Source organism: Rhineura floridana, chromosome 8, assembly GCF_030035675.1.
Source record: "Rhineura floridana isolate rRhiFlo1 chromosome 8, rRhiFlo1.hap2, whole genome shotgun sequence".
Classification (NCBI taxonomy): Eukaryota; Metazoa; Chordata; class Lepidosauria; order Squamata; family Rhineuridae; genus Rhineura; species Rhineura floridana.
Window position 1 is genome coordinate 85,946,960 of NC_084487.1, and position 15,824 is coordinate 85,962,783.

At 39.2% G+C, this 15,824-nt stretch overlaps 1 protein-coding gene across 33 annotated transcripts in view; it reads right to left on the minus strand.

The window, feature by feature from the left end:
• IMMP2L (inner mitochondrial membrane peptidase subunit 2) overlaps window positions 1-15,824 on the minus strand; it is a 797,369-nt gene that overhangs the window by 721,415 nt on the left and 60,130 nt on the right. Inside the window, exon 4 of one of the 33 annotated variants that reach the window (XM_061639995.1) lies at window positions 15,046-15,131. The exons of the other annotated variants lie outside the window; for them this stretch is intronic. Coding sequence (XP_061495979.1) covers window positions 15,086-15,131 — 46 coding nt within the window. The 3' untranslated portion in view covers window positions 15,046-15,085. Of the gene's footprint in view, window positions 1-15,045; window positions 15,132-15,824 lie in introns of those variants that run through there. 33 annotated transcript variants of the gene reach the window in all.

Consider the following 15,824-nt stretch of genomic DNA (forward strand, 5'->3'; position numbering starts at 1 on the left):
AGCGTCCCATACTCTCGTAAAAGACTTACGTTTATTTCACACATCTAAAGAGGTGCAGGACTTTGTTCTTCTAGCGGATGGATCGCGGAAAAATGTGAAGGCCCGAGGAACGGTGAGATTGGATAAGATTGGAATAATCTCTGATGTTTTGTTTGTTCCTGACTTGTCTTGTAATATTTTGTCTGTTCGAAAATTGACCGGTTGTGGGTTTTCTGTGCTGTTTGACAGAGGCAAATGTTTTGTGCAAAAAGGAGGCAAAGTTGTCTGTAGGGGATTTATGACACAAGGGCTGTTTAGAATGTCCATGGGTGTGAAGTGTGTTAATGACTTGAGGTTAAGGGAGCGGAAAGTGAATGACAGTCAGGGCTGTAAACAGACTGCTGTTGAGACACCGTCGGCATTAACTATTCAAATAGAGAAGCCTCACGTGGAATGTGAGGAACCATCCTCATTTAATGAAATCAGGCTGATGCCTGAGGCAGAGCAAAGTAAGTGGGAAAAGGTCATGCAGGAAGAATTGAAAGCCATGGAACAGAATGGCACATGGACATTAGTAAAGCTTCCTATGGGGAAAAAGGCCTTAGGTTGCAGATGGGTGTTTAAGAAGAAGAAAGCAAGTTCCGGGGAAGTACAGAGGTACAGGGCACGTTTGGTAGCCAAGGGATTCACCCAGCAACATGGAACAGATTTTGATGCTGTTTTCGCCCCGGTTGTGAAACATGAGTCTATTCGTGTTCTACTGAAACTAGCAGCGATGCAGAAAATGCACATTAATCATTACAATATAGGGACAGCATTCCTCCACGGTGATTTAAGAGAGGAGATATATATGGAACTGCCTCCGGGTTCTGTGTCAAAGGACGGGTTTGTATGTAAACTGCAGAAATCAATATATGGACTGCGGCAAAGTGCACGCTGCTGGAATGAGAAATTGGACAGTGTGTTGCAAGGGATGGGATTTCAACAGTGCAAGGCAGATCCCTGTGTATATGTCCAGAGAAATGGAACACAAACCAATATCTGTGCTGTTTATGTGGATGATATTATGTACATGTATCATGATCAACAAGAGGAAAGGGAATTCAGGGATCAACTGGGCAGGCAGGTGGACACAAAGAATTTGGGGCCTGTCACACACTATTTAGGCACAGATATTGTGCGTGCAGAAGACAGAAGCATAACATTGAGTCAGGAAAGTAAAATAAATCAGATCATAGAAGAATGCAACATGACAGAATGCAATGTTGTGAAGACTCCCATGGTTGTGGCATTCCAACAGAACGTGCAAGAGACGCCTTGTACAGAACCTGAGAAGTACAGGCGCATAATAGGGAAATTGCAATATTTGGTGAAGGTGTCACGCCCAGACATGTAATGCAGTCAGCATTTTAAGCCGGAAGGTAGAGCATCCATCAGAGGCCGACTGGCAGGGAGTTAAAAGGGTAGTGCGTTATCTGAAAGGCACGAAGACAAAGAGTCTGGTTTTGTCAGGAGCAAATACAGGAGGTCTTGAACGTTTTGTGGATGCAGATCATGCAGGGGAGCTGAGCAGTCATAAGTCAACCTCTGGCATCGTCGTGATGTGGCACGGGTCGTGCATTGACTGGAGCAGCAAGAAACAAAATGTGGTTGCCACCTCAAGTGCAGAAGCAGAGTATGTGGCTCTATCACAGGCCTGTAATGAGCTACAATGGTTCGCAATGCTCATGCAGGAGATAGGCACTGAAATACAATTTCCAATCACTGTATATGAAGACAATCAGACCTGCATCAAAACAGCCACATCAGAAGCTCATACCAAAAGAACAAAACATATTAGTGTCAGATACTTTCACGTAAGGGATTGTGTGCAGCAGGGGTTCGTTAACCTGACATTTTGTGACACTAACAACATGGTGGCTGACATCATGACCAAGCCGTTGTGTGAGGAGAAATTTGGCAAACCGGTGACAAGGCTTGGAATGAGTTGAAGTTTGATTAATAAAGTTTAAGCTGTCCTGAAATGTACTGAAGTGGAAATGTATGATGCAATGTATTGAAATGCATTACTTTGTATTGTAGAAATGTATTATTGTTATTGTTGTAATGAATTACAGACATGATGGGAAAAAAGGGGGAATTGTTGACCATTGTACTGTACTGTCACTGAGTGTTTTTCCATCAAGTCTGAAAGTCTGGAAAGTTACAAGAAGTGTCTGGAGAAGCAGCCTTATCTGCTGTGCCTGGCCTGAGAGAGCAGACATCCAAGGCCAGTAGTTGTCATGGTAACAGTAGATAACAGCTTGGGAAAAGGTCTAACTGTTGATGTTAGAGTGCTGTCTGTGTCTTTCTTACTTTTGCTTTTGAAGAGGGAAGAAGGGGGAAGAAGGGGGGGAACTATGCCTTTGGCCGTAATGTCTTAGTAAAGACTCTTAAAACTTTCTCAAGCCTCTGTGAAGTTTCTTGCTCAACTTAACTCCAAAGTAACGTGCACTGTCACGCAACAACGCTCACACATCAACACAGCTTTGGTTAAAATTTGGGTGGGAGGCTACATGTGCCTGCTGTAGAATAGAAAGGTGGGTGAAACCCTGGAAAAGAATGATACTGTTCACAATGTTTTCCTTTTGGAAAGGAAAGGGGCTTACCCTCTGCCCAGTGCCTGCAACACCTGCAATCAGCCCAAATCACAGAAATAAGACATGTGCTGTGCTGAACTTGTTTTAGCAGGGAGGAAGCCACAATATTAAAACAGGTGATATAGTTCAGATAGTCACTTTAAATATGTTTGATTTACATTGCAATTTTAGTGGTTTCCTATAGTAAATCATTTTCTTTTGCTTCAGTTACTGTGAATATGTGAAGTACAGCAACACTTTGCAACACTAAAAAAAAGCTCCAAAAACAATTCTGGAATAATGGCACTGACTATTCTGCAGAATAGTTTCCAATGGACGTGAGGAATGTCTCAGTTTGCACAAGATAAAACAGTGGGAGGTGCAATATAGTCCAGCAAAATTCTAGTGCTCTATGTTTTTAATTGACCATGCCCATCTTTTCTTAAGTGGAGTAGTTTAAGCATAGCAGGCTGAAAACATTCATCCTGGGCAGGCCAAGTTTATTTTCCAACAGCTAGATTCATTGCTGAAGTAGCAACATATTGTAATCAGTCTGATTTTACATCAAACTGCAGTTTCAGATTCAACTGTTAATGTGCCCAAAATAGAAATAGAGCATAACCTCCATTTGAAACACAAAAGGCTGTCTTCACCATCATATGACATTGACCAATAAAAAGGATTTGAAATTAATAAAAAATACATTTGACACAGATTTCTAGGATGAATAATGAGAGAAATATAATTTTCTAGATTAGATTCTCTGTAGAAACAATAGTAACACAGAAAAGAAGCAATGTAAGAAGAACACCAACATACAAAACTGTAATTCTCCATCTTTGGAGATGGCAGATGTTGCCACCACTCACCATATGCTCAGAGATACATGTTACCAAATTCTTCCTAGCTACACAGGAAGTGGATTGGACTGTGAAAGACCAACCCAAATGGTGTTTGTATTTTTACAAATTGGTAGGGCAGTATAATATCTCACAGAGGTCAGGTCTCCTGCTCCCCTGGTGCATTCACTATAGCATCCCAAATTCCTTGCTTTTTAAACTTTGATAGAAATATTTGTTGGCTATAGGTACGTTCTTAAACCGCAAGGTTTTTTGCCTATTAGTGAATTTCAGTTATAAGTAGTGTCAAGACAATGCTAACATTGAAAACATTAAAATGCTCAATTATTTATCTTAAAATTTATCACTGAGAATGGAAGATATAATGAAATGGTCAATAATGAATTAGAATAAAACCTGAAGAAAATTATGAAAGCACAGCCAATAGTTCATCATGCACTATAAAGAATTGTTGCTTCCCACAATCTAAGTGTACTTTAAATTTAGGCTGCAATCCAATACACACCTACTTGGCAGTAAATCCCATGGAAATTACTTCTGAGTAGACATGCATTGGATTACAGCCTAAGTGTATTAAACGAAATATTTTAAACTAAGAGACTAAACCTTTCTTTATGAAAGCATCAACTCTGGCTCAAGATATTTTGCTGCCTGAGTCAGGGCACAAAATTGTCTTCCTTCTATCCAGCCTTTCCAGCATAAGGTCCAAGGCCAAGCAACTTATTTTGGGACCTAAGGAAAAAAATCCCACAAGCTCCTCTCCCCCTCTGTGGTAATGAACATTAAGTAACAAATTAAGGAAGTAACAAACATTAAGTAACAAATTTGCTACCCTTCCATGACACCCAATATCAGCTGCCTGAGAAAACAGCCTTACTCTGCCTAACTCTATAAGGGTGGCCTTGGAAAACACTGCAGTTTGCAATGTCTGCTTTCTCACATTAAAATAATAATGATCATAACTACATTTTTATTTCATCTGTGCATAACTTCTAAGATACAGAACAAAGTTACACAACTACTTGACACACATTTGAAACAAGCAACATGTTTACAGCTTGGTATTCTTAAAATTTGCTCTCTCTTTTTCTGGATTTGCGCTGATGCATATCCTACCTTTATGAATATAGTTTTTTACCACATCATTAGGCTATTGCTTGAAATAGTAGGCCAAAACCTTTGTATTTTTTTTCTCTTTGCAAAAATGAAATCAATCAATCATATAACCAAGTGGAAGAGCTTCCTATAATTCAGTCTGTCTAATTTATAGTAAGTTTGTGTACAAAGCAACAATATATGCTGGACATGGGGCTGTATTTCTCATTAAAAACTATTTTCCTATTCTTTTAATTTTATTTCAAATATTTTTGGCTACCCAATGGGAAGTGGTATTCAGCTTGCTACTATTGCAAAGTGTGTGTGTGGCGGGGGGGAGACAACTATTCCATTGTTTAAAAAAAAGCATCAGAATAATACTGTTATTCCTCTAGAGATCACAAATTCAAAAGTATAAGTAGATATTGGACATGGGTTACACCAAGTAGGGTGGCAACATTTCCAGTTCAACCCTATGTGTTTTTACTTGGAAGTAGGAAGTAGACTTAATGTGACTGCAGTTTGAAGTGCAATCCTATTCATGTCTACTCAGAAGTAAGCCCCATTGAGTTCAGTGGAATTTGTCATGTATGTGTGTACAGGACTGCAATCCTGACTGACAGAGGCGTCACTACCGGGGTGCGGAGGGTGAGGATCGCACCCGGGTGACACCCTGAGGGGGGGTGACACCCAGAGCCACCCCGCACCGCACCGTTGCCCGGCAAAGGAGCCGAGAAGTGCTCCGGGTCGGTGCAGCCAACTCCTCCTCGGAGGTGGGCGGGCGAGACTGAAAGCAGGCGCCCGCTCGCTAGCGGTGAAGCCGGGACGGACCTTCCACCACCAGCCTGGAGCATGTGGTGAGTGCGCGTGCACGCACATGCACGAGCCACCTCCGTCCATGTACCTGGGAGGACGCACGCCGGAGGTCCGCACCCCCCCGCACTCCTGCTAGTGATGCTGCTGCTCACTGATTAATCAAGACATAAGTGTTCTACTTCCTCTGAAAACACAGGCTCACAGTTTGAGAGTGGGGGTGGGGTGCTTCTCCCCCTAGTCATACCTGCCTATCAATTCAAGCCACCCTGCAGATGGACCATGCACCTTTGTAGATGAGATATAGGGAGGGGATATTTTTCAAATCCTAGGTTTATAAGTCATTTATCTTTGTGCACACACTATATCGCACATCAGTGCATCTTGATTCTAACTTTGGCAATCAATCCCTATCCTTAATTCAATCAGGGAAAAATGTTTGCCTAGAAAGCAATTTACCAACAGTAGATTTATAGCTCAATATGGATATCAGTCCACAGCTAAACATTTGCAGATCTATGTAACTGAGCACATTAAATAGTCCTCCTGGGTAACATATAACCAGAAGTGACTCTCAAAATTCAGCATGTACTATGGGAAGTGCTATTACAACAGCAACTGTTCACGTTTTAAGAAAAAATACAGTCCATTTTCAAAAAATGCTATCTATATTATGAATATAATTAATGAAATCACAAGCTTCCTTGTAAACTGACAATAGCCTGAAGCACTGTTGCACATTCCATGTCAAATCTACATTTTTTTAACAAAATAGAAATTTAAAGGCTATCTGCTTATTAGCTGCTGCCTTTATCCAGTGTCTCCATATCGCCTGTCAGAGGCTGCAAGCAGTACCAGTTAGCCTTCCAACAAGTCTCATTAACCAGAAGCAGGTATCGTCCACACCATATAAGGAGCTTCTTCCTATGGAACAGCTCCTAGAAGTTATCTCTTTTGTTTGCACAAGCAAGAGTGCATTGGCTATCTGTCCAGAACAAGAAAAAGGAGGAGGGAAAGAAAAGCTTTCTCCAGTTTGAACTTTATAAGGCTTGACTGTATACTATGAGGAGATGTGGACATATAATATTATATACATTAGTATCAATATATACATTTTAATGACTCTTAGAGAAGAAATTTAAATACACTGAATATGGTATCAGCCCAGAACACAATGGTCCATTTCTGACAGACTGTCAACAGATACACTTTATGAAATTACAACCTGGTTGGCTATTTTCAATGGTACTTTGGAAGTTTCAGGATTTTAAAACAATGGCTCAAATCTATGATAACCATCTGTCTGAATTCTGGCTGCCTCCTTTCCTTCCAAATCATGGCAAGAGATAGAAATGGAGAGTGTCCTTTGCTCCTTCCTCATGACTGTTTTGGTAACGAATACTAAACCATTTTTTAATCCCAAAAGAGAAAGCTCTAGGAATTGCATCCAACTAAGTCCTACTCAGAGTAGACCCTTTGACATTATGGGCCTACCCTGAGTAGGACTAGCATTGGACACGATAATCTAGAAATTCAGTATCTCATGCCCACTCTCTACTGCAATGTAATGTAAACAGGTGACCAGTATAGTTTAGAAAACCTTTGTGTGCTACCCCCTTCACCTGCCTATTTTCCTGGTTGCAGCAATTAGCATGCATTGGTTCAGAATGAGTGATTCACATCCAAAAACATACTTGCACTGCTGATAATTCTTGCTGGATCAGGGAAACTCTGCAAGAAGTGTTTTGCTATGAGTAAGAATTCACTGTGTCACACTCTCACACAGACATTTGTGTAAAGTCTTTTAAAACTCCAAATACATTATATGTCCAAGTACTTGCTGCCACACATTTAAATGACTGATCAAGGATAATTTTTAAGGGCCTTATACATTCCAGATGTTTAACAAATCCATCCTTAAATGATACTTTCAACCAAGTTACCAGGGAAAGACAATAGGCTTCCATTCCTGTGTTTTCTAAGATGGCCCTGGATCTTCCTTGAATAGTGCTATCGGTTCCTTTCCAGTTAAGTGCTATGGAGGCAGGTTTAATTATAAGCAGCTTAGTCCTGTTATAGACCTGCAAGTTCACAATTAAGTTTTGAAGAAATCCTGGGGTGACAGCTATCCAGTACTAGTGAATTTTTGCTATATAGTTTGCCAACAAGTTTTAATATCCTTTCCTATGTGTTGCCTCCATCAAGTACATCCAGCGATATTATCCAAAGAAAGAAATGTGGTTTCATTGATGTTTCAAGTAGCTTCTGAAGAGACTTGCAATACAGAAAATACTTACTGCAAAGGGTAGTGCTACAGAAAGGTTTGTCTTTGCTGCTATGCTGTAGTATTATCATTGTGGTAAGTATTTGTTATGGTATTTTATTGTGTAGTTTTGTCACTGTGGTCAATGACCACTTGATCGACGTTGCCTGTATTAAGAATGTCTGCTGATTTAAAGTATGTGTTGAGTCATAAGCAGACCTTATTCCCAACACATGAAGCTATTAGCTTAAGTGAAAGGAAGGAAGAGGAAGCTAAAAGAATGATTCTGCAGAGCTAATAATACACTTCTGGATAGCAGCAAAAGAAGGAGAAGAAGTTAAAGTACTCTGTGGCTGTAAAGCAGCTTTCATCAACCTGGTTGTGCTGCTGGGACTGATAGGAGTTGCTGCCCAAAACATCTAGAGAACACAAGGTTGGTGAAGGCTATCGGAAAGGCTTTTGCCCTGGAAATTGTTTTGTTGCTAGACTTTGTAGTTTATTTTCTTGTGATACAGTCACAGCAGGCTGATCACTTAAAGGGCCAGACTTATAAGACTGGAGGAGTATTCCTAACTTTGAAGGCCTTAGAAAAATCAACAGCTCCATCATCAAGGAAAAACATTTGGTCAGCTGGTTTCTTATATACTACTAAGCCATGCATAAGCAACTTATCTTGGCCAGGTGAGCAATGTGAGAATAAATATAAATCTCTGAAGGAAGGAAGGAAGGAAGGAAGGATTATTCAAAGTTTGAAAATTAGCAAGGTACGTAATGTTACAATTGTATTTGAAAGGTCTGGGGGAAAAGATCCATATTAAGTTGATACCTTTATTAAGCCAAAAATGGACACACATAATTTTGTGACATTCCTCTTTTGAGCCCTTTTCCGTATGAATCTGAATATTTGTGGATGGAACGCCTATTAGGCGATACATCTTCAAAAACAACCATTCCAGTAGCAAAATTTAGTGTGGCTGCCCAAACGATAAGGTCCAATTTCTTAAAAAGTTTTCTTAATTGAAATGCAAAAGTTTTAATTGAACTATGTCTTACCATTTTAGTCCAGGAGAAGTACGGTACTATGAATCTGTAATATGAATTCAAACACTAATGAATTTAACAATGATATATAAATTTTAAATAACTTCAATCATTTTAATTTTGAACCTTTTTATTAATGATATCAAAATGTTATATAATAGTTACTCTCCATATATTTTATGCCTTGTTTTACTATGTATTATGCTGACCATATGGTCGAATAAAGAAATGATTGATTGATATTAAGCCAAAAATGGACACACATAATTTTGTGACATTCTGGTTAGCCTAATACAGATTTTATTTTATTTTTCTTTTAATTTACTTGATTTTGTGTGAAGACCTTTAATGTCATTCCCCACAACATAGAAAATTAAAATTTGTACATGTTTCTTTAAATGGCTACATTTACTTTTACTAAGCTTTTTTAGCTTCCCAAGGAATTGAGTCAGCTGAAATTAGCACATGGTAGTCAGACACATAGATTTGTTATTCCCCCTAAATGGCTTTGAGATTAAAAACTAATGACAGTTAAAAGCTTAATATTTCTATCCACTATAGAAATGTTATGAGCACAACAATCAAACTATCTAACAAGTGGGAAATTCATTGCAACACAATGGTGCCACTGAAATTAAATATGCAATACACACACATACCTTTCTAGGAATTTACAGTATATGGGATGGCTAGCAGCAACAGACAGCTCCGGACAACAATTTGACTGTGCCATATCAAAATTACACATGTCATATCCTAGTCAAGTATTGTCCAACAAGGTATTTCCTTTTACTATACAGTCTGGAAATGAAATGAGGCAGAACAACCAGAGGCACAAATAACAGCATACCTCTTATTCATGACAGATATTTGGTCTATCTATACTCTCTCTGTTTCTGGCTGCTTCTGGCTGCCACTCCCACTCCCATGTGGCTTGTCCCATTTTCAGCCATTCCTGACTGGCACTGCAAATTTACCCTCCAAACCTAGCGTTGAACATCCATAGCCCAACAATCTGTCCTGTCTGTGTTTTGGTTTGCTCTGTAAAACGTGCTTTTAGGTAAAGGTAGATTTTATATCCCAAGTTTATGGGAGGAAAGATTTTTTAATGGCCCATTTTCTGATTGTTCAAGCAATCAAGACTAGTGTTATACTAAACATGTACAAATTTTAGTTTTCTATGTTTTGGGGAATGACACTAGAGGTTTTCACACCCAGCCAAGTAAATGAGTGAGACCCAAGCACAGACACATCCAGTCTGGGTTAGAAGAATCTGGTGCTGAAAATCTGTGCTTTACAAAGTCACAATTAAACTAGAGAAACTGAAAACGTAACTATTTAAGCACATCAACTGAAACAAATGTTCCTTTCCCCCCCTGCCCCCACTTTTTCTTGTGTCACAGGTGTGTATGTCTGCATAGTGATAGTACTATACAGATAGGAGGAAGACCAAAACTGCACAAGCAATGTCCCCACCCCACCCCCACTGTAGAATCTATTTATCATATTACTGGTAGAGAAAAAGAAATACAATTCCCTGGCTTTTTAGTGATATTGCTATTCTGTTAGACATGGAGAATACTGGTTTGTGATGTTATTTTATCAGGTATTTTGTAGGTGAACTGCCTGTGTGGCAAGAAGTTACCATAGTGATACTATCACCAAATCACCTATCCCCAAAAAATGTTCTGAAGGTTACAGACTTACAATCGCAGAATGAGGAGAGAGGGTGGTATTTCTCAGTTAAAGGCAGAGTATTTATTTGATTTAATTGGAAAGAGTTTATATGTACAGATGCAACAAAAATGCAAACAAATCTTTAGAGTGCTTTCATTTATGGAAAGCTTCCTTTTCCAACCAAGTAGCTTTCATCTGATTGCATACCTCTTTTACAGAAGTCTATGCATCCCATTTAAGTGTTAAATCAGTTGCTGGGGAAAAAATCAATTACCTGCCTGAGAATGTATGCACATCAACCACTTCACCTAACAATAATTATATTGGGAATAATTTAGCCTTTATATAGGACATAAGGGTCAGATTCAAAGATCATGGATCAGGTTCAGGCAGCAACCAGATATAGCCTTGGGAACCTCTGTTCAAAATATTATCTTCTTCAGAAACTTAAATATTCATACTATCAGTACCATGCAGATTTAGGTCATGTGATGTCAGTACAGTATACAACTTCTCCCTATGACAACTGAGACACAAACATTAGTGTTACAACATCATTCTGGCATAACCACAATATAAAATGCACTGTCTACATTCCAAGAAACTCTACAACATAGGTGGTCAACCTTTGTGGACCAGAGGGCACATTTCAAATTTTGAGAGGCTGCTGGGGGCACCAGTCACAAAATGGCTGCCATGGGAGTGTGGCATAACACAAAATTAAACAGTAGCCATGCTGAAGCTTTTTCCATACAACAAAAGACTTGACCTGTTGAATTTCTGCGTGCCATACAGCTGTTAAAGGCTCAAGAACCCCGTTTTTCCCCAATGCCAACCCTAAACCAAAGCTATCCTATACCAACTTACCTGGAAATAAGCCCCATTAAACATTAAAAGACTTATTTATGGGTAGACATGTATAACATTGTACTGTGAGTTAACTATATACAGGCACACTATATACTGCAAGGTATGTCTATCTCAATCTCTATTAACTTTCAGGAAGAATTTGAAAACACTCCTGTTTAACCAGGCATATGATGGCTGAAGGGGTGGTTCCTGGCAACCTGAATATCACTGATGAAAGAATGTTTTAAGCAATGTTTTACAATATTTTAAACTGTGTTTCACAATATTTTTTAATTGTAATTCTATTTTGGTATTTTTCAACTGTTTTAGTATGTTTTTCTTCTGATTGTTCAATTATTTTGTTTATGTTTGTCATTCTGGGCTCCTTCAGGAGGAAGGGCAGAATACAAATTCAATAAAAAATTAATGCAATGAATTCTTAACAATTCCTTGGTCTTTAGCTCCTGCAAAGCAAGAGACATACCTAAGCCTCTAAAAAGTTTTCACATTTGCCTTTTTTGGGGGGGAGTGGAATTCTTTAACATTCTGCCATGCTTATTGTGTAGTAGTATTTACAGGAATTAATTTCTAGGCACTACCAGATCTCGGGCAAATCCAGCACAGGAAAGATGCATCCTGGTTGCTAGGAAAAATGGAGGGGTAAACCATAGAAATGCCAAGGACTAGGGAAATAAAGAGATACAGGAAAAATGCACTAAAAGGGAGGAGAAATCAGCAGCTCTTTAGGACCCCAGGGATTCCTATTGCCTGTTGTCCAAACAACTCACTTATCAATCACAGCTCTGATTTTACGTATTGATTAATAATGGTGACACGTAGAAGACAGGGTGGCTCATTTAGCAGAGATTTAAGAGATTTAACACCATCTCTGTTATCTTTTCGGCACCTATTGAAGATTTTCCTCTTTCAACAAGCCTTTTAAGTTGAGACCTATCCCAGTCTGCATCTGTGATGGAATTGCTTTTTAATATATTTTTTAAAAAACCTCCCCCCCAAACAATATGTTTTTAAACCCTTTTTATTTAAGATGTTTTTAAAGCTTTTTTAAAAAAATGTTTTTAAAGTTGTTTAAAGTTGTTTTGTTTTAATGTATTTTAAGGTCTGTTTTCACTAAAACAAAAGTTTGAAATATGGTGTTGGAGGAGAGCTTTGCACAAACCATGGACTGTGAAAAAGACAAATAATTTGGTGTTAGAACAAATTAAACCAAAACTGTCACTAGAAGCTAAAATGATGAAACTGAGGTTATCATCCTTTGGACACATAATGAGAAGACATGATTCACTAGAAAAGACAATAACGCTGGTAAAAACAGAAGGGAGTAGAAAAAGAGGAAGGCCGAACAAGAGATGGATTGATTCCATAAAGGAAGCCACAGACCTGAACTTACAAGATCTGAACAGGGTGGTTCATGATAGATGCTCTTGGAGGTCACTGATTCATAGGGTCGCCATAAGTCGTAATCGACATGAAGTCACATAACAACAACAAAGTTCTGTTTTTATGATGTTTTAAAGTGTTTTTAGTGCTTTTGTTTGCCGCCCTGGGCTCCTGCTGGGAGGAAGGGTGGGATATAAATCAAATAATAAATAAATTGCTTAGAAGGGTCCCTGCACATTTTGCTCCATGATTTTCTTTCTAGGAGGACTAGAGACTTACTTTTTTAAAAAAAGAAGCTCAGATTTTTGGCTATGTGCTGGGGGTGCCACTGAAGGCCTTTGCAGATGCCAGGTTGGCAACCCCTGTTCTACAACTAAACATCAGATGCTGATCAACCATGAAGTATATCAGTGTCCTTTAAGAATTTTTGAAGTTGTACAGTATCCATCCATTTGAACACCTTATCTTAAAATAGAAAATTTCCTCAGGAAAATTAATCACTTCGTAGAGCCAGTCAGTTTATATGTTAAATGTTATAAGTCAGAAGGTTCAAGTGAAGAGATCATGAGATACATTCTTCAAAGCACCTTGTTCATATCTTCAGGCCTCAGCAACTGTCAGTCAATCGCTTTATTGCTTGGCCATAGGCCATTGCATAACGAACATCCACAAATATTGAGCAAATAAATTTAAAACAGTAAGGTATTAAAATTGCAATACATGCATATACAGTGAATTTACAATAAAATCTAGCAACTGGTAGAGATGTTCCTTTATTCGCGGTAACTTACATGGCCAAGATTCCCCATAAGTAAGTTACCAAAGGTTGTCTCCTCGACAATCAATCCCCTGGTCTGAAACAATTCTGGCACGAATTTTTTGAGCTGCCAATGCAAAAAGGGAAACCCTGTATGCTATTGAAAAATCTAGATCAGACATGAGGTAAAAAAAATTTTGGTCGACAGTGATTAAGGACGGATTTGCCAGTAAGTTCTTCAAGAACTTATCCCGGGGGTGGGAGTACAAAGAGCAAACCAGAAGATAATGGGGCAGATCTTCAACTTCCATAGAACCACATATACAGAAGCGATCAGTCCACGGGGTTTGCGTATAGCAACCATCCAGCACTGCGTTTGGCATGGTTTGGAATCGGAGTGCCGTAAAGGCCTCCCTAAGTTTTAATGGAAGGGGTTGAGCCAAATAGGACACTTTATAGTTGTCGACCTTATAAAGCCTGTACCATGAGGAAAATCTAGAATTGTTAATAGCTAGCCTGTCTAGGTTAGCACCGGGTTGAAAAAAGGCGTCACGTAGCCTTGGTCTTGTATCTAAGGTCTTAGCCATTTGTGGGAGAATGTGGTACAGGCGGTAGACATTATCTATCCTGGCAGACCGATAATTATCACCTACAACCGATTCCAAACTTGCCTTGAGTATTGTCTTAAAAGGGGCAACTTTCAAGGCTTTCCAAAAGCTTACTAAGGCAACGTGTACTAGGGCTTTGATGGAAGGAAGGTCGGTTTCTCTACGGAGCAAGGCAGCTGGGATGCCAGGGGGCAGGAATAAGAGTCTTTTCATAAACTTGTTTTGGATTACCTCTAAGCTCGCCAGCTGGGTGTCCTCCCAACCCCAAAGTGCTGCTCCATATAGAATCTGGGGGAGAACTTTACTCCGGAAAATTTTTAAGGCAGGATCAATTAAGTTGCCGCCTACTGAGTGGCAGAATTTAAGGATAGCTCCGCTAGTTCTTAAGGCAATTATTTTGGTCATATAAATATGCCTTTTCCAGGAGAGATTTTCCGAAAAGTAAACACCCAGATACTTAAATTCTCGGCATTGCTCGATGTGATATCCGTCGATTGACCAATTATGGTTAACATGCTTTTTACCAAACACCATCACTTTTGTTTTGGTGTAGTTAATTTGCAGCCTTTCTTTTAGACAATAATCAGCAAGCTTTGAAAGAAGCCTCCTTAAACCTATGCGGGTAATGGACAGCAATACCATATCATCCGCATAAAGCAGGATTGATATTTTCTTATTGCCACATGAGGGAGGAAAAAAGGCTGGGCCAGATAATTCTGGAACTATGTTGTTTAAATAAAGATTAAAGAGTATTGGGGCCAAAAGGCATCCCTGTTTGACACCCTTGTTTATTCTAATGGGGTCGGTTAGGGTGCCTGATGTCCCTACCCTTACACATGCCAAGGTATTGGTGTATAACTCTCTGATTAAGAATAGCAACCTCCTATCAATATTCATATTGGCCAATTTGGACCATAAATGATGTCTACTGAATCGAAGGCTGCGACCAGGTCCACAAAGGCCACAAAAAGATGTTTGGTAGGACCAGCTATACTCTGTCTGGCAAGAGCATATAGTGTTAAACGATGGTCAATACTACTATGGCCTTTTCTAAAGCCCGCCTGTTCTGGGTAAATAATGGAGTTCACTGCTTCCCAGTCCTCAAGTTTTTGAAGAAGGTGGCCTCAGCAACTGAAATTTGCCAAGTAAAATTGCTCTGGACACATCCACCTGTTGAACCGAAGAACAAATTGCATCCAAATTAAGGCATGTGATTTTATCCTTTAAGTGCTTAGCTAATAATTCACAGGATTCCTTTAATTCACATTGTTGGCCAAGTTGAAGAATGGTCTGAACCACTCAAAAATGTTGTGAAACATGGTATTTGCGCAGATGCCATGATCTCAGCATCAGTACCACAGACCTGGCTCTACCTTGTGACTGGTCATATTCAGATCAGGTTAACCTATATTTGCAGTATGGCTGTAATTCCATATGATTCATTACTTCCAGGTACCTCAGGAGGTACCAGTTCACATATTAATGGCTTAGCAAGACATACATGAAGAGAAAAGAACCACCACTGAGTTTGAGCTTATACATTCCCCTTCTCCTCTCCACCTCCTGTATGGCCAGAAGGACAAATATGGCTGCACCTCCACCCTTCAAATCTAAATTGGTTGTGTTGTTAGGACCAGAGATTGCAGCTTAGAACAAATTCTCGTCAGTTTCAAAACAACCCAATCTCAAATTGTGGTTTTTGAAGCTGGATTGTTAAACTTACTGGAGTTTGTTAACCAAAATCCTTGGTCCAGATAACAAAAATGAATTTTAAAGGAAAGTAAATTAAAAGCTGCTGAAATGCATGGTTTACTATGATGCTCCAACCCACTATGTTTTAATACTGTTTCTAGAAAGCATCTT